This window comes from Heteronotia binoei, chromosome 11, assembly GCF_032191835.1.
Source record: "Heteronotia binoei isolate CCM8104 ecotype False Entrance Well chromosome 11, APGP_CSIRO_Hbin_v1, whole genome shotgun sequence".
NCBI lineage: Eukaryota > Metazoa > Chordata > Lepidosauria > Squamata > Gekkonidae > Heteronotia > Heteronotia binoei.
In genome coordinates, this window is record NC_083233.1 from 49,472,575 (window position 1) to 49,497,748 (window position 25,174).

General features: G+C 45.4%; 1 protein-coding gene across 1 annotated transcript in view; it reads left to right on the top strand.

Moving 5' to 3' along the window:
• Nucleotides 1-13,663: 13,663 nt before the first annotated feature.
• The window catches only part of GGT5 (gamma-glutamyltransferase 5), a 44,382-nt gene continuing 32,871 nt past the window's right edge, over nucleotides 13,664-25,174 (top strand). The window contains exon 1 of the mRNA XM_060249442.1: nucleotides 13,664-13,833. Coding sequence (XP_060105425.1) covers nucleotides 13,664-13,833 — 170 coding nt within the window. The remainder of the gene's footprint in view (nucleotides 13,834-25,174) is intronic.

A 25,174-nucleotide genomic window follows, 5' to 3' on the forward strand; every position in this document is an offset into this window, starting at 1 on the left:
ACACTATGGAAGGATGCTCTAAGATCAAGCCTCCTTTGGGTTTGGATTCCCCCCTCTTGAGCTCAGCTGAGGAATCAGAAAACTCTGAGCAGTCAGATAAGGAGGAGGGTGAACTGTCAGACAAGGAGGAGCAGACTGACACTGTTCAATCTAGGCTCTTTCCTTCTGAATACTATTCAAAATTGCTTCCCAAAGTACTGAGGACCCTCAACTTTGTACCCACTCCTAAAGAAAATGAGGAGTTGGATCCTGATCTCCCCACAGGTTCAGGGGAGATGATGCCAAAATTGAGCAGTGCTCAGACAGGGGTTCCTTTGCCTGCGGCCTTTTTTGCCTTAGTCAAAGCGGAATGGGAACGTCCGACTAAGCCTAAAGCAAACCAACAGGTTCTCTCCAAACTTTATTCGCTTATTCCACAGGCTACTAAGAGATTAAAGTTACCAACAGTGGATGACCCTGTAACTAGCCTGATTTCCAATTCGGTTCTTCCTATGGACGCAGATGGTTTACCCAGGGATCCATGCGATAGGAGGGTTGAGCAGGCCTTACACAAAGAGTTTGAAGCGACATCTTGGGCCATCAAGGCAGCCACTACGTCTTCATTGTTTGCCAGAGCAATGTGCACGTGGTCTAATAACTTGGCAGCAGCAGACAGTGGAGCTCCTAAGGAGTTCAAGGACGAGCTAAAAAAGATTGCTTTATCTGCTGCCTTCGTGGCAGATAGTTCATTAGACACCATGCAACTGGCGGCCAGAGCCATGGTTGCGTAATTGAGAGGTAGACATGGTTGCGTAATTGGTTGCGTAATTGGGAGGTAGACACTGCAGCCCAAGCCAGGGTGGCAGCGGTGCCTTTTAAAGGAGCCTTGTTGTTCGGGGAGGGTTTCGATAGATACCTCATTGAGAACAAGGATAAAAAGAAGGTTTTACCTTCCAAGAGTAAAGAGTCGAAACAGAGGAAGTCCTTTCCTTCCTTTCGAGATTCGAAGAAACCATCCAGACCAGGTTCCTTTCGTCCCTTCAGAGGCAAGTGGCAGCAGAAGGGGCGTGATCCCAAACCATATTACTCTGGGAAGGCAGATCAGGGTTCCAAAAATCCCTCCAAGAAAGGAGGATCCCAGTGACTATGCCTCTCACCAGCCGACAAACAAAATAGGGGGTCGTCCTTCCCTTTTCACAGACATTTGGAATCAGTCAATTCAGGACAAGTGGGTTCTAGAAGTAGTGGAACAAGGTTACGCCTTGGAATTCCACTCTCTTCCCCCCAACCATTTTCGAGGGGTTCCCCGGAAAAAAGATTTATCTGCTCACAGAGCAATGTTGTCGGCCATTCAGCACTTGGTGAATATAGGGCCAGTGGAGGCCGTCCCGGTACTTCAACAGGGTTTGGGGGTCTATTTGGTGATATTTTTAGTTCCCAAAAAGAACGGGGAGTTCAGAACCATTCTGGATCTGAAATGGCTCAACAAGTTCATCCTGACAAAACATTTCAAGATGGAGACACTACGGTCAGTATTGCTAGCCATTCAGCCTCAGGATTTTCTGGCTTCCTTGGATCTGTCAGAGGCCTACTTGCATGTTCCCATTTGGGAATCACACAGAAGTTTTCTACGTTTCTCCTACGGGGGGAAGCATTTTCAATATCGAGCCCTGCCGTTTGGTCTGCAGTCTGCGCCCCGGGTATTCACAAAAATTCTGGTGACCCTGGTGGCGGAGCTGAGATTGCGGGGTGTGGCCTATTTCCTTCCCTGGACGACATTCTGGTGAAGGCAGGGTCCCACCAGCAATGCCTGGAGGGCATGCAGCAGACAGTGACCATGTTGCGCTCTCACGGCTTCGTGGTGAACCTAGAGAAGAGCAATCTGCTTCCCTCTCAGATACTAGTGCATCTGGGAGTGGAAATAAATACAAAGGTGGACAGAGTCTTCTTAACCCCAGAGAGACGGGAGAAGTTTTGCCTCCTTCTGCAAGGGGTGTTACAGCAACCGAAGGTGCCAGTCATGAAGTTAGCACAAGTCTTAGGGATGATGGTATCCTTTCAGGATCTACTTGTCTTGGGCCAGATTCCACACTCATCCCCTACAATTTTTTCTGCGGCCTTTTCAGGAGATTATAAGGAACAAAATTCCCAAACTGGTGACACTACCATTAGAGGTGACGTCCCAGTTACAGTGGTGGTTGAACCCGGGTCTTTTCAGTCCAGGTTACCCGCTTCGCGAACCTCAGAGGGTTTGCATGACTACAGATGCCAGTTTATGGGGTTGGGGGGCTCACTCACAGGATCAAATGATCCAGGGTCAGTGGGAGCCTCACGAGATGAAGCGCAGTATCAACTTCCTGGAACTCAGGGCGATCCGGTTAGGGTTGCAGGCAGTTCTGAGGGGTCACCATGTCCTGGTGAAAACGGACAACTCAACCGCCAAAGCATATGTAAATCGACAGGGAGGAACCAGGGTGAAATCACTTCATGCCGAGGCGAAGGTTCTCTTCGAGTGGGCCGAAGTCAATCTCCTGTCAATCAAAGTGGTGCATGTTCCAGGGAAGGACAATCTGCTAGCGGATTGGCTCAGCAGACGCTGGCTGGACCAAACAGAGTGGATGTTACACAGGGACACCTTCCGTCTAATAGTGGACAGGTATGGACCTGTGTCGGTGAACTTGTTTGCCACGGCAGAAAATTGCCAAGTGGACAGGTTCTTTGCCAAGGTCAGAGACACAAGGGCAGAAGGAACCGATGCCCTCAGCGCCGACGGGACTAGTGTAGGCCTTCCCGCCCCTTCCTCTATTACCCAGGGTGTTACAGAGGGTGGTGGAACTAAAGGCGGAGATGGTGTTGGTGGCTCCCTTCTGGCCGAGACGGTCATGGTTCCAGGAGCTCCTGAGGTTGTCTATTCAGCCTCCTTGGCGGCTGCCAGGGAGGGACGACCTTCTGACACAGGGCAGCATGTCTCATCCTCAACCAGACATGTTGCAATTGACAATTGGAAGTTGAGCGGTTACAGCTCAAGGAACTAGGTTGTAGCACCAGAGTGGTGGACACTATGTTAGCATCGCGTAAGTGTTCCACTAATAGGATATACAATACCACCTGGAAGGTTTTTGCTTCGTGGTCTACCTTACGGGGGTGGGATCCGATGAAGGTGAAGGTAAATGGTATTCTAGGTTTTCTTCAGGAAGGGGCAGACAAGGGGCTTTCTACCAGCACGCTACGGCGTCAGGTGGCGGCCATATCGTCTATACAGGGGGTGCGGGGACGTAAGTCCTTGTCAGCGCATCCGCACATTAAATGGTTCCTGAAGGGTGTTGCTCTCCTTAAGCCCCCACAGGTACATAGATTCCCCTCGTGGAAGTTGAATATAGTACTAACTGCGTTGTGTGGGTGTCCCTTCGAACCTATGGCTTCCTGTGGACTGAAGGAACTGACTCTAAAAACAATTTTTCTGGTGGGTATCACTACAGCACGGAGAGTGTCTGAGTTAAGGGCCCTGTCGGTCGACTAGGAGCTTTGTGTTTTCTATAATGAAAGGGTGGTGCTGAGGCCAGACCCATCTTTCATTCCTAAAGTTAATTCTGTCTTTCATAGGTCCCAGGAGTTGGTTCTTCCAAATTTTTGTCCCAACCCCCAGTCTCCCAAGAAAAGGGAGCTGCACTGTTTAGACGTTAGGAGGGCACTTAGTTTTTACATTGATCGCACAAAAGACTGGAGGAAGTCTGATGCATTGTTTGTTTCATTTAGCAAGTAGTCGCAGGGACGACAGGTCTCCACTTCCTCCCTTAGCAGGTGGCTACAGGAGTGTATTGTTTTGGCTTACAAGGCCCAAGGTCAAACCCCTCCAGATGGGATCACGGCCCATTCTCTAAGGGGTGCTGCAACATCAGCTGTGTACCGGTCCTTTCCGTCCTTAGAAGCTGTGTGTAAGGCAGCGACTTGGAAATCGGTACATACCTTTACCAGGCACTATAAAGTGGATAAATGGGCTTCAGCGGAGGCGGCCTTTGGGAGGGAAGCCAGTCCCGCCCGGGGATGTTCAGCTTTGTTACGTCCCAGTAGTCGGACCGACCCACTGTCCAGACCACCGGAGAACGGAAGATTGGTATCACTTACCGTGAAGCTTCCTTCTCGATGGACTGGCAGTGGGTCGGTCCGGCCCGCCCGTTAAAGGTTGAGCGGCTTCCTGAGTTTTGGAGATGGATCCTGGAGCAATGGTGCTTTTCCTGTGGGGAGGATGTTACCTTTGCTTTGCTTAACAGTGACTTTCTTTCAATCTGCCATTTGTATGGTGTGTTGAACTGTAATAAACTAATCTTCTCATTTATTCGTCTCTGTACGTGAATGGGGAGGTGGTGAAAATTTTTATTATTAGGCGGATGCGGCTTGGATACAACTGGCGCGTCCTGGGTGGTATAGGCCACTCCCCCTCCGGATCGATTGGAGCACCCGACCCTGTGACGAGGAGGAGGAGCCTATACCCAGTAGTCGGACCGACCCACTGCCAGTCCACCGAGAAGGAAGCTTCACGGTAAGTGATACCAATCTTCCGTTTTCACCTTTTATAAGTTTTTTGCTTTTTATATTTTTAATTCAACATAAATGCCCGATTTGCCTTTTATTATACCTTTAACCAGATGAATAAGAGAAATAGAGGTTGGGTGCTGTGGTGATGAGCTAAAGGCTGAGCAGATTTCACTGTATAGCAAACAATGTAGTCAAACGTGTTGTTGTCTCAATCACGCCAACATTGCAGGGACAGAATCTTTCAGCTTGAGGGATCTTGTTGTATCTGCCCTCGACCACTGCTGATGGCAGTACTGCTAACCTTGCAGGAGAGAAAGCTTTTATCTGATTTGCATTTTTCAGACTATATAAATAAGAGGCCGGTGCTTGCACAGGCACATGTGAAGTGGTATGAGAGGAAGCTTCATCCTCCTTTATGGGAACCCTGGAAGGATGTGTCAGTCTGTTCTTTTTCTCTATAAAAGCAAAGGACATGGTTGAGAGAAGCTAAACCTATTTCTAAACCTACCTTTACCTCTTTTATTTATAGTCCACCTTTCTCACTTGGATTCAAGGTAGATTACAGAGTCAATTCAAGGTAGATTACATAGAATGCAATCAACAGGTTTGGACTTTCAATAAACAATGCAAGATAAGATCAAGGTAGGTAGCTGTGTTAGTCTGTCTGTAGCAGTAGAAAAGAGCAAGAGTCCAGTAGCATTTAAAGAGTAACAAAATTTGTGGAAAGGCTTTTGTGAGTCAGTGCTCATTTCTTCACTTTTTTAAGGTGCTACTGGATTCCTGCTCTTTTCTACAATAAACAGTGCAATAGGATTAAGGTTATATAACCAACCAGAAGTCTAAAAACAGAACTGAAGCAAAGCCTAAGTATTAACATGAAGCACTAAAAGTTGCAAAATTCCATAGCAGATGCTACTTACAGCAAGCTATACACAGCAGTAAAGGCCACATTCCCTAATAATGTATCCAAGTGACTGTGATCATTTTGTATAGCACAACCCTATTGTTTTCATAGAATAGCACTCTTAAATAATTCAGTTTTTCACTGTGGAAAGCCAAGAGAGTGGAAGCCTTCCTGACCTCCTTTGGCAGGCTGTTCCATAAGGTGGGGGGCCACAGCAGAAAGAGCTCTCTTTTCCTGGGTGTGGTGTCCATGAGAAGAGGCAGGCCTCTCCACTAAGGAAGGAGCCCCATTTGATCGTGTGCTTGCCTCAACAGCTAGAACAAGCCGCAAGGTAATCTCAAGGCAATGGTAAATCTATAGGGACCTGTAACATCCTAACCAAAAGGAGCCTGCCCTGTTTTAACATCTGATAGACATGTATAGAGAAAGGGACAGAAGATTTGTGTTCTACCCATTTCTTTTGGAATCCCTTGCTCATTCTAGTACTGTGCCAAAAGTATTGTTGTAAACATTTTCTTTTTAAATAAATACTTTACATCTTTTGATGCTGGGAGTGGCTCTCTGTACCACACAAACCTTTACGACCTCAGATGTGTTATTGTAAAAGGAGTGCCAGGGGGAAGGCAAGCAATTAGCTATTGGCTATACCTCCAGAAGCTCACAGAGAGAAGGAAAAGCCTCTTCAGGTGTGAGAAAAGCCCAGGAGGGCAGGGCAGAAATAGGGCCTGCAGGCCAGAGCAGGCATGTTCTGCCACACCTTAAATTGAGTAAAAAATGGGGAAACACAGTGTAGCAGTAATCAAATTGAACAAAGTGCCTGATAACTGATGGGCAGCCAGTGAAGTGACTGCAGAATGGGAGTTAAATGTATGCTGCATCAGTGTCCCCAGAATAGACAAGCTGTGGCATTTTTCACGAACTGGAATTTCTGAAATGATTTTGAGGGGAAACTAATGTATATAGTTGTGGATATTGGGGTGTGGATCCAGTTGGCTAGAATGATCAGCTGTATCAAGAGAAGGTGCCAGTTTACAATTTAGGCTGAGTTCAAAGAAAGCCGTTTTTGCAGCTGCATTACCGTGCTTCTTCAGCAATAATGTTGGATCCGTTGTAACCCCAAGGCTCTTAAATGAATCAGCAAGGGTCAGCTGAACTCCATGAAAAGTGTGGAGCACAGTGTCCAGCAAGACCTCTTCTTTCCCAGCCAGCATTACCTCTGTCTTTTCAGGTTTTTGTTTGTTCTCTCTAAGCCAATTTAGCACAGCAGTTGGCAGCTATTCAGGACCTCTACCACATTCACTAGGACAATTGTCCTATGGGGTTGCAACTGTCCAGTGGGGTTGGCCAGTGGGAGATAATTACTAGAGGTGTCTTCCCTGCCCTGCCCTTGACAGCTGTGTTGAAGCACCACTGGAACCTGAAGGGTCCAGCTGAAGGGGGAAGATAGAGGAGATAGGTGTGCATGTGAAGAAACAGTAGTCTGAGTTTTGGTAGACAGAAGCAGACAGGGGTTGCTGTGAGTTGACACACTGGGGTGCAGGATCTTTCTCTCAGGATCTAACGGCAAGTAGTGGCCCTCCTGCCCAGTAGGATTGCCTTTTTGCCTCCACCTGTACTCTACTTGTATATTGGTAAATAAAGCATGTATTACAGAAATATCACCAGTGTACTTACATCCCTGTGGCATCAAAACTATCCAGTTAAGCCCCTGGAATTTCTTGAAGTGGTAGGGAATGGGTGTAACAATATGCTTTGAAAACAACACAGTGTGCCATGTTAAGATGGAAAGAGAAGCAAGGTTAGCTGTCCTCATTCATGTACTCTCGCTTGTCTCTAGTGAAACTCTGACAGTGAATGGGTGTCTCACCTACCTACCCCAAGGGATTTTCAGATCGCAGTGGCTGCACAGGTCCATTTCAGGTTGATCCACAGCAGTAAACATGGAAGCAGAAGAGTGGAAGGATTATTGAAAATCCCCATACTTCTTTGATCTGAGATTTAGCAGAAGTTAGTGGAGTACAGCCATTAACATCCTGGGGGAAGAAAGGAGCCCCACTCTATATCCATCTTCTTTCTGATCGCTCTAGGGCAGGGGTGGCCAAACTTGCTTAATGTAAGAGCCACATAGAATAAGCATCAGATGTTTGAGAGCTGCAAAACATGAATATGGCTGGACTTGCTCTCACCCGCCACCTCCTGAGATGCCGACTATGCTCCTGTCCAATTCACTGTGCAATAATGTATTATTATACAGAGAGAGAGAGAGAGAGAGAGAGCGCATCAGGCAAGAATAAAAGTAGCCTCGAGCTGTTGGCACAACTTATTTATTTAAATTTTTAACTGATCTTTCATGGTAATAAACTGAACAACTTGAAATGTTTGTTTCCTGATTTTTTTTCTTAAAGGTGATATATTTTGGCAAACATTCTCTAGGTCCCTCAATTGGAAACAAATAAGAGAGACAGAGCAAGAGAGAGGCTGGCTTGGCAAAGGGCTTAAAGAGACAAATGCCTTCTCCAAGCCAGCCAACAGGGTGGCAGGGGCATCAAAGAGCCACACAATATGTGTGAAAGAGCTGCATATGGCTCTTGAGCCACAGTTTGGTCACCCCTGCTCTAGGGAAAGAGATGCTTCCCCAACCAACACAACCCCATGGAGGCAGCACAGTGGGTCACAGAAAGTCTCAAAACTGCTGTAAAACAGGGTTTGGGGGTTAATTTTTAAATCCAGTGTATATTATTCATGGGCTTCTGTTTCAATAAATTCCTTCCTTTAAGAAGCTCCAAGGCTATTCCTTGTCCTTGCTGTAATCAGGGCCTGCCCTGCAACTAGGCAAACTAGGGCACCAGCCTTCTGGGGGTGCCAAATTGGGCAACCCTCCCATGTGACTCAGTGACATTAACAGTGCAGAGTGGAGCACCAGAAGATAGCTTTGCCTAGGATGTCAGACAGTGTAGCCCTGGCTGTAATAGACAAATACAGTTCCACTTTGCAATCTGAAGGTTATTAGTAGACTACAAGAGAGTCTGGTGGAAGTCCAGTTTCAATCTTTGGTTAACTGCACCTCTCAGGGCTGTGATTAAGTTTACTTTTCTGTGACTTTTCTACCTCCACCTAAAGCAAATGACAATTAAAAGCTATCAACACAGCTGTTACCATGTACACCCTCCTTGAAATGAAGTGAGGGGCAGTCTCAGTAGCATGTAGCATTAGAATAGCCCCAGTTCTGCTTCACAGAACAATGACAGCACAGCTCTACAATATCCCTCATTAAAAATAAGCTGTCCAGCTTGCGTACTTTTAACTAAGTTTAGGACACGTTAAAGAGACAGGAAACAGCCGAGGGGAGGCAACATGTCAGTGGGAAAATGTTCGGTCTGGAAGCTTGGCGAAAATCCTGGACATTCTTGAACTGATTAACACTGTTTGTTTTACTTCAAGGCAAAAGAGCAGGAATAGAAGAACAAGAGGACTTTAAGAAGCTGTCTCTGAAATGGGGCCTTTCATGGGAGAAAGTGGGGATAAGCTTGGACAATGTTCAATGCTTCAGATGGAAAACCAGGGGTGCTGGGGCTCCAAGCCCCCAGGGACCCAGGGACTGTCAAAGTGAGGACTCTCATCATTTTCACTTGCCAGAGTCCAAGGCCTTCATATTGCTCCCAGTTTGGACTTGGTGTGATGTATAATGCATTGCTGACTTTGTTCTGAAGCTGCTAGACCAGGGGCGGCCAAACTTGCTTATTGTAAGAGCCACATAGAATAAATGCCAGATGTTTGAGAGCCACAAGACATGAATGTCAGATATTTGAGAGAAGGAAGGAAAATAGATGAGGGGAGGGAGAGTGGAAATAAAGCAATTTTAAATGCATTATCCAAGTCAGCTGATGGGGTGGTGAGGGCTTTGAGAGCCACACAATATGTGTGAAAGAACTACATGTGGCTCCTTAGCCACAGTTTGGCCACCCCTGTGCTAGACTGATCTCCTTCCTCTCTCCCCTTCCTCGGGTGTTTCCCCTGTCTGCATTTAGATCATTTCACAGAATGTGCAAAAGAGAGGTCTCCAGGAAGACATTTTTATAAAAGAAATAGAACAGCAGCAAAACTGGACAGCTCAGGAGGTTCCTTTTATAAAAGAACAGGATAGTAATCCGTTGCAATGCTTTTTCTACATATCACTTTCATTTTCTGCATTGTTTTCTACCACCATCAACTTCTTGTTGCATAATGGCACTGTCATGCCTTCCACACTTTTTTGTTTGCGTTTTGAGCTTTTTTTTCTTGTTGTTTGAGTCCTGTTGCAAGATTTGTTGAAGATCCTTCTATCTGGTTTTCTGAATTTAATAATCTACCCTGAGCTTCAAGGAGAAGGGCATGATATACACAAAGTAAGATTTAAAAAAATGCCCTGCAATTGTACTGAGATTCAAGGTGGTCAACAAGATGTCAGTGTAGCAAAGATATGCAGCAAAACTGTGAAAAAAAGATAGCAAACCTCATAATAAATACATCCAGTGAACAACAGAGTCCCTGTGTGCTCCCCCACACTTATTCGTTTGGTACATTTTTCTCTGCTCTTTCTCCAAGGAGCCGAGAGTATCATTTGTGCTTGCCCCTCCTCCATGTGATGCTCACAACAGCCCTATGAGGTAGGTTAGGGTGAGAGAATGACTGGCCCAAGGTTACCCAGCGAAGAATGCCTATTAACTCACATACTCCTCAGGTCCTGGTGTTCAGGTGTAAACTGCCAGTTCCATGCTTGAAACATGGAATACCCAGATTTAAATCCCTGCTCTGTCACAGAAGCTTGCTAAGTGATCTTGAGCCAGCCACATTCTCAGCCTAACCTACCATAGAGGGCTGTTGTGAAGATAAAATAGAGAAGTGAAGAATGTTGCAAACCAATTTGGGCCACCACAGGGGAGAAAAAAAGGTAAAGGTAGTCCCCTGCGCAAACACTAGTTTCCAACTCTGGGGTGACGTTGCATCACGATGTTTTCCAGCAGACTTTTTATGGGATGGTTTGCCATTGCCTTTCCCAGTCATCTACACTTTCCCCCCAGCAAGCTGGGTACTCATTTTACCGACCTCAGAAGGATGGAAGGCTGAGTCAACCTCAAGCCGGCTATCTGGACCCAGCTTCTGCTGGGATCGAACTCAGGTCGTGAGTAGAGAGTTTGACTGCAGTACTGCAGCTTTACCACTCTGTACCACGGGGCTCTTGACTGGGGAGAAAGGTGGGGTATAAATAATCTTCTCCCACCACAAACACAGTTTTCCTGCTCTGAAACAGTTCAGGCAGGCATTCCTTTTGGGGAAACTTACCTACAGCTCATCAAAACACATGGACAGGAGTGTGTCTGCAGTCAGCTTGCAAATTGTTCACTTTGGATCAAGTCCCAAAAGTGTGGGAGCTGATTGTGAGGAGTTAATCAACAGAGTTGCCAGTGTTTAAAAGTGCATGTTTGTAATCCACCTTTAGTCTCAGTGAAAAAAGTGGGCTATAAGTAAATATATAAATGCCAACTGCTGATATACTTCATGCAACTAATGAAGTGGGCTCTTGTTTACAAAGCCATCTAATAAATCCTAGTACAATAAAGTTCTTAGTAAAGACCAAGGTTCCACAGGAATCTTCTCTGCCTTGCTGTAAGAGCTACCACAGTCATCTCTCTACAATTTGTGAGATCCAAATTATATCCCCCCTTTCAGTCAGCAGATGTGGAAAATACAAAAAACACAGCATAAGCCTTATAAAGCTTTCCAAATATACCCTGAAGGCCTGGACAAATTCCCATAAAACAGCTAATTTCTTAGCACTGCTGTATGCCAATAGTACAGTGGAGGAGAACTGACACTTGCAAGTAATACAGCATCAGTCCTAGTTTTAAAGCTGCCTCTCTGCCAGAATCCCACTAATGCAAAGCTCTAGTGATGAAATAAGAGACCATTCACATTTGATTGGAACAGGATGTGGTGAATTATGATCCAAATTTACATAGTGAAGCATTCACAAAAACTAGTTCCTTATCTTCTAGAAAAAAATAAGCCACAGCTGTAAATGAAATAAATAAAAAATAAAACACATAAGGATCCACATAGGTCCCCTCCCCTTTCAGTCTGTTTTCACTTTTAAAAACCTGCCATGGCTTTGCTAACTATTGATTTGTTTTACATAGTGCAGTCTAAGCACGGTTACACCCTCTCTAAGTCTATTACAGTCAATGAACTGGGAAGGGTGTCACTGCATTAACTGCAGTGTAAATAATGTACTCCTGTTTTTGCTTACTTTAGTTTTAGTGTGAAACACATTTTCCACCTGTATCTTATTTTCTTCCATCCAATTATGATGCACTTTTCATACACTGTAACTCCTAACACAAGAAATCCTACTGGCCACATTTCAGAAATAAGTATTCCTATTTGTGGGACTTCTGCTGGTGTACATATGTCAAATAAAGATGTTATTTCAACCTATTTAATTGTACTATATGATGCAATCTGGGGTTAAACTGCCTGTTAAAAAGGGCACATACATGGGCATGTACACACCCAATATATTGCAAAAAACCTCAAAGGGGGAAAAGGTTCTGTATCCCCCCTCTCCCTTTTTTTGTTTTCAGTTATAGGAATTTTTAAAGATAAAAACATAGTAGTGCATTCCAAAAGGCGATCCTCCCCAATCTTCTACCTGTAGTTTCGCATGGCATAGACATAAGTGAAAGGATATCATGGAATTGTTTTCCCGGTTAGGATTCTTATTTAGCAGGGAAGAAAAATACATCCCAAAAGTAAAGGATTCCCCTTCCCTCCTAGCCCTTCCACAGTACATACATTTCTGCAGGAGGGAGAGTTAAAAGAGAAGTGGGAAGCCCTGGGTGCATGTGAGAACAGAGACTCAGCATGTGCACACTTCTTCACATTGATTCATTCATTAATCCTATCAGCCACCTGATCCTATTTCAGCTTTTTCTGCATAGCGGCTCTTGAATGGCCCTTCTTAATGGCTGCCCCCCCCCTTCCTGTATATAGGACTTGAGGAGATGGTATTCTATTGTTTATATCTGAAGAAGTGTGGTTGCACACAAAATCGTATAGTTTGAATAAAACGTTGTTGGTCTCAAAAGTGCCACTGGACTCTCAACTTTGTTCTGCTGCTTCAGACCAGCATGGCTACCCACCTGAAATATATGTTCTTAAGGCACTAGAAACTTGTGCTTAGCATTGCCGCTGGCGATCCACTGGGTACAACCTGTTGATTTCCCAATGCAGCCCAAAAACAGGAACTATCCACAGAGCACAGATTCGCCACGGACAGTTCCCAAACGCCAATATGGGGAAGGAAACCAACTTCTACACGCGGCTCTCCGCCCCCCCCCCCTCCCGGTGGAGGCAGGCAGGGGAGTTGGTGCTGGATACTAGGTGATACGATTTGAACGACATCGCCCCTGTGAAATATCACCACAATATCCTTACGGGCAGCTCTACGCAAATGACTTCTTTCCTTTGCCAAAGCTACCTTGAAATCCCGATCTGCCTCAGTTTCTATAGATAACACATCCGTGTGCCTTTGCACTAGGGTCTCCATTAAGGTGGCCGGCTCCCGGTGCAAAGCAGTCCGCAGTGACCTATTTGCGCCCAAGCAAAAAAGACTTTAACCTTTTGTCCACTGCCATAGTGCAAATCCAGAGAAGAGAGGACTTTTCTGCGTCTCATAGGTGGAAAGACGCGAACAGCGCGCAGAACTCAAGAAAGGCGCTCATCACGTGCAAGTCTCCGGGGCTGCAACTTTGTGCAAACCAGCGCGGCAAACGCTGGCGCCCTGGCCCGGCAAGGTGGAGAAAAGGGTCGTGAAGCCACTGGGGAAAGCCAGCGGCCCTGGGAGCTGATTCGGGGCAGTAGCAGCCGGGCAGGTTCTGAACCGTTCTGTAGCCTTTCTCAGCACTTCTCGCTGGGCGCCCCAGCATGTGCGCCGGCCGAGGAAGGCGGAGCGGCTTCCCTCCGGCAACGACTGGCGCGTCCTCACGTGGCGGGGCACTGCTGCTCGCGGGGAGCGTGTCCTGCAACCGCCGGCACTGCACGGCTAGCGGCCGAGGCGAGGGTATCTTGCGGGTGCAGCTTTTCCCGGAAGGGGGAAGGGAGGCGGCGCCGGTGCCCACCCACCGGCATGGGCGGGGGAGAGGGGGGGCCTCGCGTTAAAAGCGGGTTTCTCGGCGCTGCTGCCCACAGTCAGGCCGGCGGGGGGAGATGGCCTCGACGAAGCGGCGTGGCTGTTACTTCTTGGCGGCGGGGTTCATCCTGGCCGCCGCGGCGGTGGTGCTGGTGGTGGCCCTCCTGACCCGGCCCGGGTGTGCACCGCCGAGGTATTCGCGCGCAGCCGTGGCCGCCGACACCAGAACCTGCTCGGACGTCGGAAGGTAGGGATCCTAGCTCTGGGGTTGGGCTGCCCCCGGCAGGGTGGCCAGTAGTGGCCTCCTTCTCCCACCGGTTAGGGAGCGGCGCAGCGGGTCCTCCCGCCTGGCGCTTCTAACAGGCAGGTTCGATCTCAGGAAAGTAGACAGCGAAAGCCTGGGATGCTGTCCCACTGTAGTCCTGTTCACACGTTACAGTGAACATACATACAGTCCGCATGGAAAAAGCCAACACGTGCTTGCTTTACAAAGGAATCTGGGGACCAGGACCTGAATAAATGGGGGCTTTCAGTCATGTGTGTTGAATGTAACCTGAGAATTACTGAACATAACTATAAGTAAAACCAAATGTGTGATATACATAGATTGTGCTTGTATTCCCTGTAAAGTGTGAAGAGGGCTTTTGTTTCCAGGGGAGCTTCTGTCCCATTCATGCCCAATGTAATTCATGTCTGAATACATATATACAGCACATGAAGAAACTAGGCAAGGTATTTCTTCTCATAAAAACATGAACACTCTAATTCAGTATAGCTGTTTTTCACCACCACCACCCCAGTTCATACTTGACAGCTATGCCTTTGCTCATTTGTCTTAAAACTGAGTTGTCTTTGGTGAAGGTCTTTTGTTGGCTCTTCTGATGCCCAGGGAGAAAATTCTGGTTCACGTTGGGCACCTTTAAATTTGACTCTCAGACAAACTGTGTAGGGGTGCCTTTATTTATTTTATTGAGATATAATTTATACTTATCCAGGCAAGATCCAGGAGACCTGACGCAGCTTTCAGTATTGTTCTCCCCCTTCCCCATTTTATCCTCACAACAACCCTGTGAGGTGAGTTAGGCTGGGAGAGACATACCCAAGGTCACCTCTTCCATGGCAGAGAGGAGACTTCAGCTAGGGTCTCCTGGAACCATGCTGACAAGCTTCTAAGCCAGAGGTGGCCAAACTGGCTTGGGAGCCACATGTGGCTCTTTCACACATGGCATGTGGCTCTTGAAGCCTCCACCAGCTCATCCGCCAGCTTGAAGAAGGTATTTAAATAACTTCTCCAAACCAAGCCAGCTGGCTGTTTGGATAATACATTTAAAGTTGCTTTCTTTCTACCCCTCTCTTCCTCATCTATTTTCCTTCCTTCCATCCCTCGTCCCTTCCTTCCTTCTCTTGCAGCTCTCAAGCATCTGATGTTCATGTCTTGGGGCTCTCAAGCATCTGACATTTATTCTATATGGCTCTTACATTAAGCAAGTTTGGCCACCCCTGTTCTAAGCCCTGTGGGGCTGCTGGCCTTGGAGAAGTTTCTTGCGTGACTCATGGAGACCAAAGAGCAAATGTGTGCCTTCAGAAGACCATCAATTTTTAAAAAGTGTTCATAAAAGACTTCAGCTACTCCTAAGCATGAATGGGGAAATTCTACTAGGAAAAGGTTGAAATGTGTTCCTGCGTCAAATGTGCTAGTTTGGGATGACAGGTTTAGTCAAATCTCTCAAAATACACAATAAAGCCCTGTAACCTGGCAAGTTATTTAGGCATGGGGCCAAAGAGAAGTGGAAGGCTCTGGAAGTATCTCACAGAGCCAGGTCTCCCACAGAGAAAGCTTAAATTGTGCTTAGCTAGCAAAACAGCAGGGCAGCTGGGTGTTTGAGAGAGAGAGGAAGGCTTGGCCCTGCAGGGAGGAGCCAAGCAGAACCCATAATTAACTAGCAAGGACTGTGAATAAGCCCAAGATCCAGGCAATTTAATATCTCCTGTCTTCAGGCTGTCAAAACAAGATCTGCAGGTTGAAAACTGGGGGGAAATTGGTAGTAATGCTTGCTAGGTATACATGAGGCTTTAAAAGAAGAAGAAAAGTCTGTTGAATACTGTTAATCATGGCAGTGAAGTGGAACCCACATATTTAGAGGCAGTGTACCTTTTATCTCAGATGCTGGAGACAGACAGAGCAGGAGGAAGCTACCTTTGTTCCCTGCTTATAGCTGCAGTTGGAAGCAGGATGCAGGTTCAGTATACTCTTGGTCTAATCTTTAAGTTCTGGGCCCAGGGTCCTCACATTGTGTTACAGTCATACATGCATTGCAGGTTCTCCTCATGGGTGGACGCACAGTTCTGATCACAGCTGTAGCTGAAGGGGCTTCAGTCTTCCCCTTGTGCTCTTTTCATGACCTTCAACAGTTTTGGGCTATCTGTCTTGTTGAGGAATCCCACATATATACTTATGGGTTCCCCAACATACCAAATAGCATCCCCTCAGATGGCACAGTGTTAAAGCTGCAGTACTGCATTCCTAAGCTCTGCACACGACCTGAGTTCGATCCCCGGTGAAAGCTGGGTTTTCAGGTAGCTGGCTCCAGGTTGACTCAGCCTTCCATCTTTCCGAGGTCAGTAAAATGAGTACCCAGTTTGCTGGGAGGAAAGCGTAGATGACTGGGGAAGGCAATGGCAAACCACCCCGTAAAAAGTCTGCTGTGGAAATGTGAAAGCAACATCATCCCAGAGTCGGAAACAACTGGTGTTTGAACAGAGGACCTTTCCTTTCCAGATGGTGTAGGTAATGAAAATATGGGGAGGCGGAAGTCCCTTCTCCACACACATCACATCTGTGTGATCCATCAGGTGCACAGGAATTTGAGCCATACATCTTCTTAGTGTGGCTTTACGTTGACCCCTTCCCAGATTCCTGCTGCTTCTTTACATTGGAACAGCTTGTTTTGGTTCTAGAGGGGCATCAGTATTTGTATTTTATAGTAAAAACAGCAGAGTCCTAGGGCACCTTTGAACAAAAGTTTTGTGTATGCCTCGTTCACATGTTTTGGTAGGACAGGGGAGACAGTCTTGGGTGGGAGGCCTGTGTAAGGGCATAACTCTTCCTGATGTGCTTAGTTTTCAGTGCATTCTGCACAGCAACCTCTTCCCCCCCCCCCCAACTGTGTCATACAGTTATTTCTCCAGTCATACAGTGAATTTAATGCCTCTGTGGGTAATTCTCCTGGACTGTTGTGGGATTTTCCAGCAAGGCTGGGAAAACAAAACACTCTGAAGAAGTGCACACTGCCTTCCTTTTCTTTACTACTAATCCAATAAATTGGATTCCCCCTTTCTATTACATTTGTCTGAAATGGTGATAGTCAGCAGGGCCGAAGTTGGATGTCATCAATCGCTTTTAGCTTGTAGGCAAGCAGAGACTTTAGCTCAAGACAGATGGTTTTTTGAGAGAGCTGAAAGTGGTTAGAGAGTGATGCCACACCTCACAGTGAATGCTCATTACTTTTGACCCATCAAAATGGGCACTGCAGGGTTTTGAAACAATAAAAAATCTCATTTGACAGACAAAAATGAGCATCAAGTTGTCTTTCAAGATGTTTTCAATATCTGAAGGAACCATTGCCTGTCTCCAGCATTTCTTGACTGTTTTGGGTAGCTGCTTGCCAGGTACTTTCTTTTAAATGGTCTTAGTGCCGGGGTGTCAGACTTATTTGTTATGAGGGCCAGGTTTGACACAAATGGGATTTTGTGAGACCAAGCCATGTGTGTCATAAAATGTAATGCCAGATAGCAGAGATAAATTTTATAAAAAGGATACAGATAAACACAATTGAAGATATTATTTTTAACTTAAAATGCAAGCATGCTTTAAACTGTTACTATAGTTTGTTTAAAATGGATATGCGAGGGGGAAAGTGGGATTTAGCAATGCAATTTTAAAAACAAAACATAAAGAAAAAGCACAAGGATCACAGCAGAAACTAAAAATCTAAAATGTTCTAAATCTAGGAAACATGAAATGTCTGGGCATTGCAAGCTTCTCCCCCCCCCCATTCTATTCAGATTGATAATAGCTCTCCAATGTAATATGACTGTGGGTTCCTAGGTTAGAATACTCACTAGGCACCAGTTCTCAGGTACATTCAGCATAGACAAGCTGGCTCAAAGCATCAACCCTTTATTTGCAAACAGCTTCAACTGGCCATAAACACTGCAAAAAGTGAAACTACCCTGCCTCCACTCCATTGAAATACATTGCAGCACAAAGTTGCAAGGAAAACATGAAATGGATTTTCCATTATAGTCTCTGACTGCAGAGTTCTTAATGGAAAGTCCATTCTGTTTTTCCTTGCAGTTTTGCAAGCCCAGAAGCCAGCAAAAACAAGGCAGAAGGAGCTGGGAACATCAGCAGCAGCCCCAGAGATTCAAAGGGTGAGGACAGGAGGGGGGGAGGGGGGAGAAAATTGCCACAGGCCTGATTGAAGCCCACAGATCGGGAGTTTGACAGCCCTGGTCTAGAGTCCCAGTTAGAGCTGCAGCTGTGGCTCTCTCCTGTCCAGTTCCACCACAATGTTCCTTCCCACCTGGTGTAACCAGCAGGCTGGGGAGAAGATTGGGGGAACAAGTTACCTTGACTGGAGTCTCTGATCATGGCAATGGTGAAATTCCCAGTGTATTATTAACTATTGGTTTCCATGCTGATAGGCCCAGGCTAGCATGATCTTGTCAGGTCTTAGAAGCTGGTTAGTATTTGGTATAGGAGACCACGAAAAAGTCCAGAGTCTCTACACAGAGGCAGACAATGGCAAACCATCCCTGAACATCTCTTGCCTTGAAGACAGTGTTCCCTCTGATCTGAGTCAGTGTGAGCTAGCTCACAGTTTTTTCAACTCTGGTTCACACATTTTTGTCTTAGCTCAGGAAAAATGACCCCAGAGCAAACTAATTTATGCAGTAGCTCACAACCTTAATGCCAGTGGCTCACAAAGTAGAATTTTTGCTCACAAGTCCCCACAGCTTAGAGGAAGTATTACTTGAAAACCTTGTGGGATTGCCATAAATTGGCTGCAACTTGACAGCACTTTCCCCACCACCACCATTGGTTTCCATGTCGTGCCGAACTCTGGATTAAAAGAATCCTGAGCATGGAACTGGAAGGGGCTTCAAGGAACAGGGCTCTTTCATTGCTTTCTCTAAGACAAGCACACCTATGTCTGCTTGGTCTACCCTTTCCCTAAAAAAAAAAACTTCCATGGAAGCTGTTTCTGCCAGTGAATTATCAAGCAAATAGTTCCACTTCTCAGCTGATCATGTGACTAAAATCCCTTCCTCTAATCTAAGCCTATTTTCCAGGATAGCACAGCCATGCACTTTATCTCTGTTTGTACCCTCCTCAACTCACAAATATTTGCAGATAGATTCATGTTGGTCTGAAGCTGCAGAACAAAGTTTGAGTCCCAATTATCTGCAAATATTTGCAGATAATTGAGCTTCCCTCTATTTTACCAGTGCTCATATTCCTTTCATCATCCCTCATAGTTTACTTTCTATTGTCCTCCTCTGAATTCTACCTAAACGGATTAGGAATGAATCCGTTCATATGCTGCCTGCAACAGTCATAGCTAGCTGAGCATCTGTAGCCCATAACAGAACTGGGTTGCTTTGCATACAAAAATACACTTTTGAGAAAATGTTTCAAGAAATTCCTTACCTTGGATACATTCCTTTTTTAAAAAGCCATATGTTAGCACCATTTCTTATAGGACAGTTATATTTTGAATCCAATAGCAAGTCCGGTGGTAGCACTGTAGAGACCAACAAGAGTTTCAGGGTGTAAACTTTTGAGAATCAAGCTCCATTTGTCAAATGCAGTAGAATAGAAGTGGAGATCTGAATTCTTTTATCCTAGTCAGGTGGGAGATTGATTGTACAAAATGCTTGTAAAGTGTGGAAATGTACAGTGCATATGTAATCAGCTTGATTAGAGCAGAGGGAAAGTGCTTGGGAGGTAGGAAATTAGCATCTGTAGTGAGATAAAACTCCTTATGTCCCTGTTCAGCCCTTGGGTGCCCATTGTTCTGAATTTGTGAATTGACTCAGAGTTCAGCAATCTTGTGCTGTAATTTCCCTTTGAAATTTATTTTTTATTGTTATATATTATAAAAATAGCAAGGTGATCAGTACAGAATAGCGATACAAGTGGTACACGCATCCTTTTTTAGGAAAAGGATTTGTGTCTTTGACCTGCGCAGCGAACCTTGCATTGTGTGTGGCATGTTCAGTGGGAGATGAAAGACTCAACAAAACTCCTGAGTAAGCATGATTAGGATCCTGCTGCTTGCAAATGTGAATATCGCTCTACACTGAGTGTGATTCTGCTTACAACTTATTATGGAATCCCTCAGCAATGCAAAAACAAGTTTATGGGTAGCCTCTTTGGTAATGTAGCAGTCCAGTTGTGGATCACACAGTCCACTTGTGGGTGGTTGTTGTGGAGGGTTTTTTTGTAGTGTGTGTGTGTGTCTGCACCTGAAAGACATGTCATCCTCAGATGACTGACCCCTACTGAGCTAGAGGATATTCAGAGAAGTGGCTGAATAAGTATTTCAAGGACAGACTCCCATCCAAGTACTAACCAGGCCTGTCAACCCTGCTTAGCTTGTGAGATCTGACGAGACCAAGCTTGCCTGGGCTGTCCAGGTCAGGACACAGTCCACTTGTTGAAGATCAGAGCATCAACACTGAAAGAATTCTCTCTCTGCCTACAATATGAGTCCATTATATGTTAATGCCATCTGCTGGATCTTGGAGGAAGCAGCAAACTAAAAATCTTAGCGGCTGTGAGAGGGGCTTCAAGGCCTGTCCCAAATATTCAAAGGAGGTTTTAAAAGTCCCACTGTCATGGTGAGACTTTGGTGTATGTATGTCTATCAAGGATGTTTCATAACTTTAGAAACCTGTAATGAAGCCATGGGTAGGGCCAGAGTCCTTTACTAGCAACTGCAGTGTTAGAAACAGCTCTTTCTTAATCTGTGTTCCTCTATAGGACTTGTTACAGTCCTACAGTGCTAGTACATGCACATAATTTGAATCAAATTGCGACAGACAGACTGCACACAGACATTCTGTTCATGGTGACACACTTTTGTTTTATCTCATTATGAATCTGCTTCCAGGAACTCTAACATAGACACCCCCCTCCCTCAATCTCTTGGCAAAGTGCTCTTAGAAAGCTCATCAAGCTGAGTGATTAAACAATGGGACAGAAATACTGCTATAGCTGGTGGTGCGGCCAAGATCTCATTCCTTCCTTTTTTAAAATCCTTGGGGAGTTTGCTGGAATTTCAGCTACTTGTTCCTATTAAGAACCTTTCATTGCTTGGAAATGTTGGTTGCATGTGTTTGCATGTGGGGGATCTCCAGTATTTCTTGCACATGGAAATGGTATTTCTGGGAATGAGTGTGATTGAATCCATCCTGCTGTGCCTTTGACTTGTAATTTTCAGCTCAGCCTAGTAACTTTGATGATGGTTGGAGGAAACAGAATGTTTTGTGAGTGGTGTATGGAAGGAGGTAATTCTGTAACGTCAGCACTTAATTGAGATAAATTCTGGCAAGAATAGCACAGTGTTATTTGTTCCACACTTTAGTTACCTGTGGCACTATTCTACATGGTTGACAGCAGCAAATATTACAGAGTATCAGAAGAGAAATTGAAGTTAATCAGAGAAACAAAAATGGGCTAGCTGTAACCTCTGTCATAGAGGTTGTACTGGAACATATGAAAAGTACAAATTCTGCACTAGGCTTGCCAATCCCCAGTTGGGGGCAGGGGTCCTCCAACTTCAGGGTTATCAGAAAGCGGGGCGGGGGGGAGGGATGGCTGCAGAGCACTCCATTATACCCTATGGAGACCGATTCCCATACAGTATAATGGAGAATTGATCAGCAGGTATCTGGGGCTCTGGGGAGGGAGCTTTTTTTTTTAGGTAGAGGCACCAAATTTTCAGCATAGCATCTGGTGCCTTTTTCAAAACACCCCCAAAAGAAGGTGCCACTAGCCTTCATTATTTCTAAATGGAGGGAAAACATTTAAAAGGCATGTGGTCCCTTTAAATGTGATGGCCAGAACTCCCTTTGGAGTTCTGTTGTGCTTGCCACACCCTTACTCTTGGCTCCAACCCCAAAGTCCTCAGATATTTCTTGAGTTGGACCTGGCAACCCTGTTCTGCACTAGAACTCACATGTGACCAACTTAAGGTAGTCGACATGGACGTATGAATTAGTTTAGAATAAGAATCACGTACTATGTAGCATAAAGTCAGTCAGACCGAGAGCCACATTATGGTTGGGCATGAACTATATGAGAAGCTTGTTCATGAAATGAGTCGCTGTTCCCCTGAACTGACCCACATTCCCCAACACAACAGCAGTAGGAAATTTATTTTCCCAAGCACTGCAGGGCCAGATTCAGATTGGAACCACAGTGTGATGAGAGAATGGATTTTAGCTCCCCCACTTCACAGTGCCTGGGGCTGTTATTTGCACTCTTGAGGGCTGAATGTGCATCAATATGAAACGGGAACAAATAACTCACTGTTGGGCCTGAGAGACTTAATGAACTCTAGAGCATGTATTAGATATATGAGGGGCAAAGGAATTAGTTTCAAAGTAGCTGAGAGTGTCAGGGACAGAAGAAATACAAATGGATGCTTTACAGGGCAAAGGTGCTTGTAAAAGAAGGCCAGCCTCAGCATGAAAGCATAATTTCCAGGCACAATTCAAGGTGCTGTTGTTGACTTTTAAGGCTCTATATGGCTTGAGACCAACATACCTGAAGGTCTGCCTAATCCTTCACAAACCTACCCAACCACCATGGTCATCTTCTGAGGTCATGCTTTGGTTGCTCCCATTTTCTAAGTTTAGGTAGGTGGCAACTCAGGAGAGGGCCTTCTTGGTCATGGCACCAAACTCCAGAACTCCCTCCTCAAGGAGGCTGGTCTGTCCCCTTCTGTTGCCATCTTCTGCCAGCAGGTGAAGACATTTATGGTTTCATTGGGCACTCCCTCAGTGATCTCTCCTTCCTCCTATGGTTTAATTTTTTTATGCATGTATTTTTAGCTTTGGTTTCAATTGTTTTAATTATATATCTGGTTTTGTTGGTTTTAATGGTTTTTATTACGTGATTTTATTATGTATATTTTTAATCCGTTAAGAACATAAGAGAAGCCATGTTGGATCAGGCCAATGGCCCATCCAGTCCAACACTCTGTGTCACACAGTAGCAAAAAAAAAACCCAGGTGCCATCAGGAGGTCCATCAGTAGGGCCAGGACACTAGAAGCCCTCCTACTGTTGCCCTCCCAAGCACCAAGAATACAGAACATCACTGCCCCAGACAGAGTGTTCCATCAATATGCTGTGGCTAATATCCACTGATGGACCTCTGCTTCATATGTTTTTCCAATCCCATCTTGAAGCTGTCTATGCTTGTAGCCACCACCACTTCCTGTGGCAGTGAATTCCATGTGTTAATCACCCTTTGGGTGAAGTACTTTCTTTTATCCATTTTAACAGAACTGTTCAGCAATTTCGTTCAGTGTCCATGAGTTCTTGTATTATGAGAAAGGGGGAAGAGTACTTCTTCTCTATCCCATGTATAATCTTGTAAACCTCAATGATGTCATCCCTCAGCTGACGTTTCTCCAAGCTAAAGAGCCCCAAGCGTTTTAACCTTTCTTCATAGGGAAAGTGTTCCAACCCTTTAATCATTCTTGTTGCCCTTTTCTGCACTTTTCCCAATGTTATACTCTTTTTTGAGGTGTGGTGACCAGAATTGTACACAGTACTCCAAATAAGGCCACCATCAGTTTATACAGGGGCATTATGATACTGGCTGATTTGTTTTCAAGTCCTTTCCTAAGAATTCCCAGCATAGCGTTGGTCTTTTTTATTGCAGTTGCACACTGTCTTGACATTTTCAATTAGTTATCTACCATGACCCCAAGATCTCTCTCCTGGTCAGTCTCGGCCAGTTCACACCCCATCAACTTGTATTTATAGTTAGGATTTTTGGTCCCAATGTGCATTACTTTGCACTTGGCCATGTTGAACCTCATTTGCCACATTGACACCCACTCACCCAGCCTTGACAGATCCCTCTGGAGTGCCTCAGAATCCTCTCTGGTTCTCATCACCCTGAACAATTTAGTGTCATCCACAGATTTAGCTACTTCACTGCTTACTCCCAACTCTAAATCATCAATGAACAAATTAAAGAACGGGTTAGACCAGGGATGTCGAAATCATTTGTTATGAGGGCGAGATCTGACATAAATGAGACCTTACCAGGCTGGGCCATGTGTGTCGTAAAATGTACTGCCAGGTAGTAGAGATACAAACTTTTAAAAGGACCCAGATAAACACAGAGTTTTTTAAAAACTTAAAACATGCTTAAAGCATTAGCACTTGTTGGTCTTAAAGGTGCTTTCTTTGTATCTCTTCCATGCTGTCCGGGCTCTCTCAATTGCACACCAGAGCTATTGAGCCAAGCCTCTCTTCCTTCTATTGGCTGAGGCTCCTCCCCTTCCTGATCCCCTGAGGAAGGACGGAAAGAGCCAGAGCTTCCTTTGAAGCAAGCTATCTCTTTCCCCCCGTGGTCCCCAAGGGAGGAGCCTCAACCAATGGAGAAAATAGAGGCTTTGCTCCATAGCTCCTGTGTGGCTGAGCAAGCTTGGCAAAACAAGCTGTGATATAAAAGGAAGCAAGAGAGAGGGAGAAGGAAGCAGACAAGAACCATTACTTGGGAGGCTGATAGGAGCCCTCCAGGGGCCTGATTCAGCTCCCGGGCCACATGCTTGACACTCATTAGACACCTTGGTGCCCTGATAAGGTCAGAAAGATAGGGTATGAATTTTGCAAATAAATAGTTAAGGAACCCCCTAATGCTAACTAAAGCCCAAAACCTAAAAGTGCTGCAAGATGTGCAGAAGTAGCAAGCATATGTTACAAGCTCCTGGTGAACAATGACAAAAATGTGGCCAATGTAATCGTTTTGAAAAAGGGTGGTGATGGAGAGAGAGTGTGTGTATGTATGTAAATACAGAAATAAATGAAAATTCACATGACTTCTCTATTATGTTTTTTCATCTCTGAAAGCATAGTGGCTTGTGACTGTTCTCATGACTATCCCCAGAAGAGTATGTACTCTCAACATTTCATAGATGAAGCTAGATTAACATAAGTGGGTGGGACTATGAGCAGTATCTGGCAACAGGAGCAGTGATGGGGCTCACACAAACAATTTGACACATGCAGAAAGCAGGAACTAAAATTGCATGTAAGCAGATGGATTCAGGTGTCAAAAGCTGCATAGTTAGTCAATTACATATTAAGCACATAGCAATGCAGTACGTCACACCAAGTGATGATATTGCTTTACTGTGCTCTGGTTAGACCTTACCTAGAGTACTCTGTTCAGTTTTGGGTCCCACAGTTTAAGAAGGATATAGACAAGCTGGAACAGGTCCAGAAGAGGGTGACAAAGATGGTGAGGGGTCTGGAGACCAAGTCCTTTGAAGAAAGATT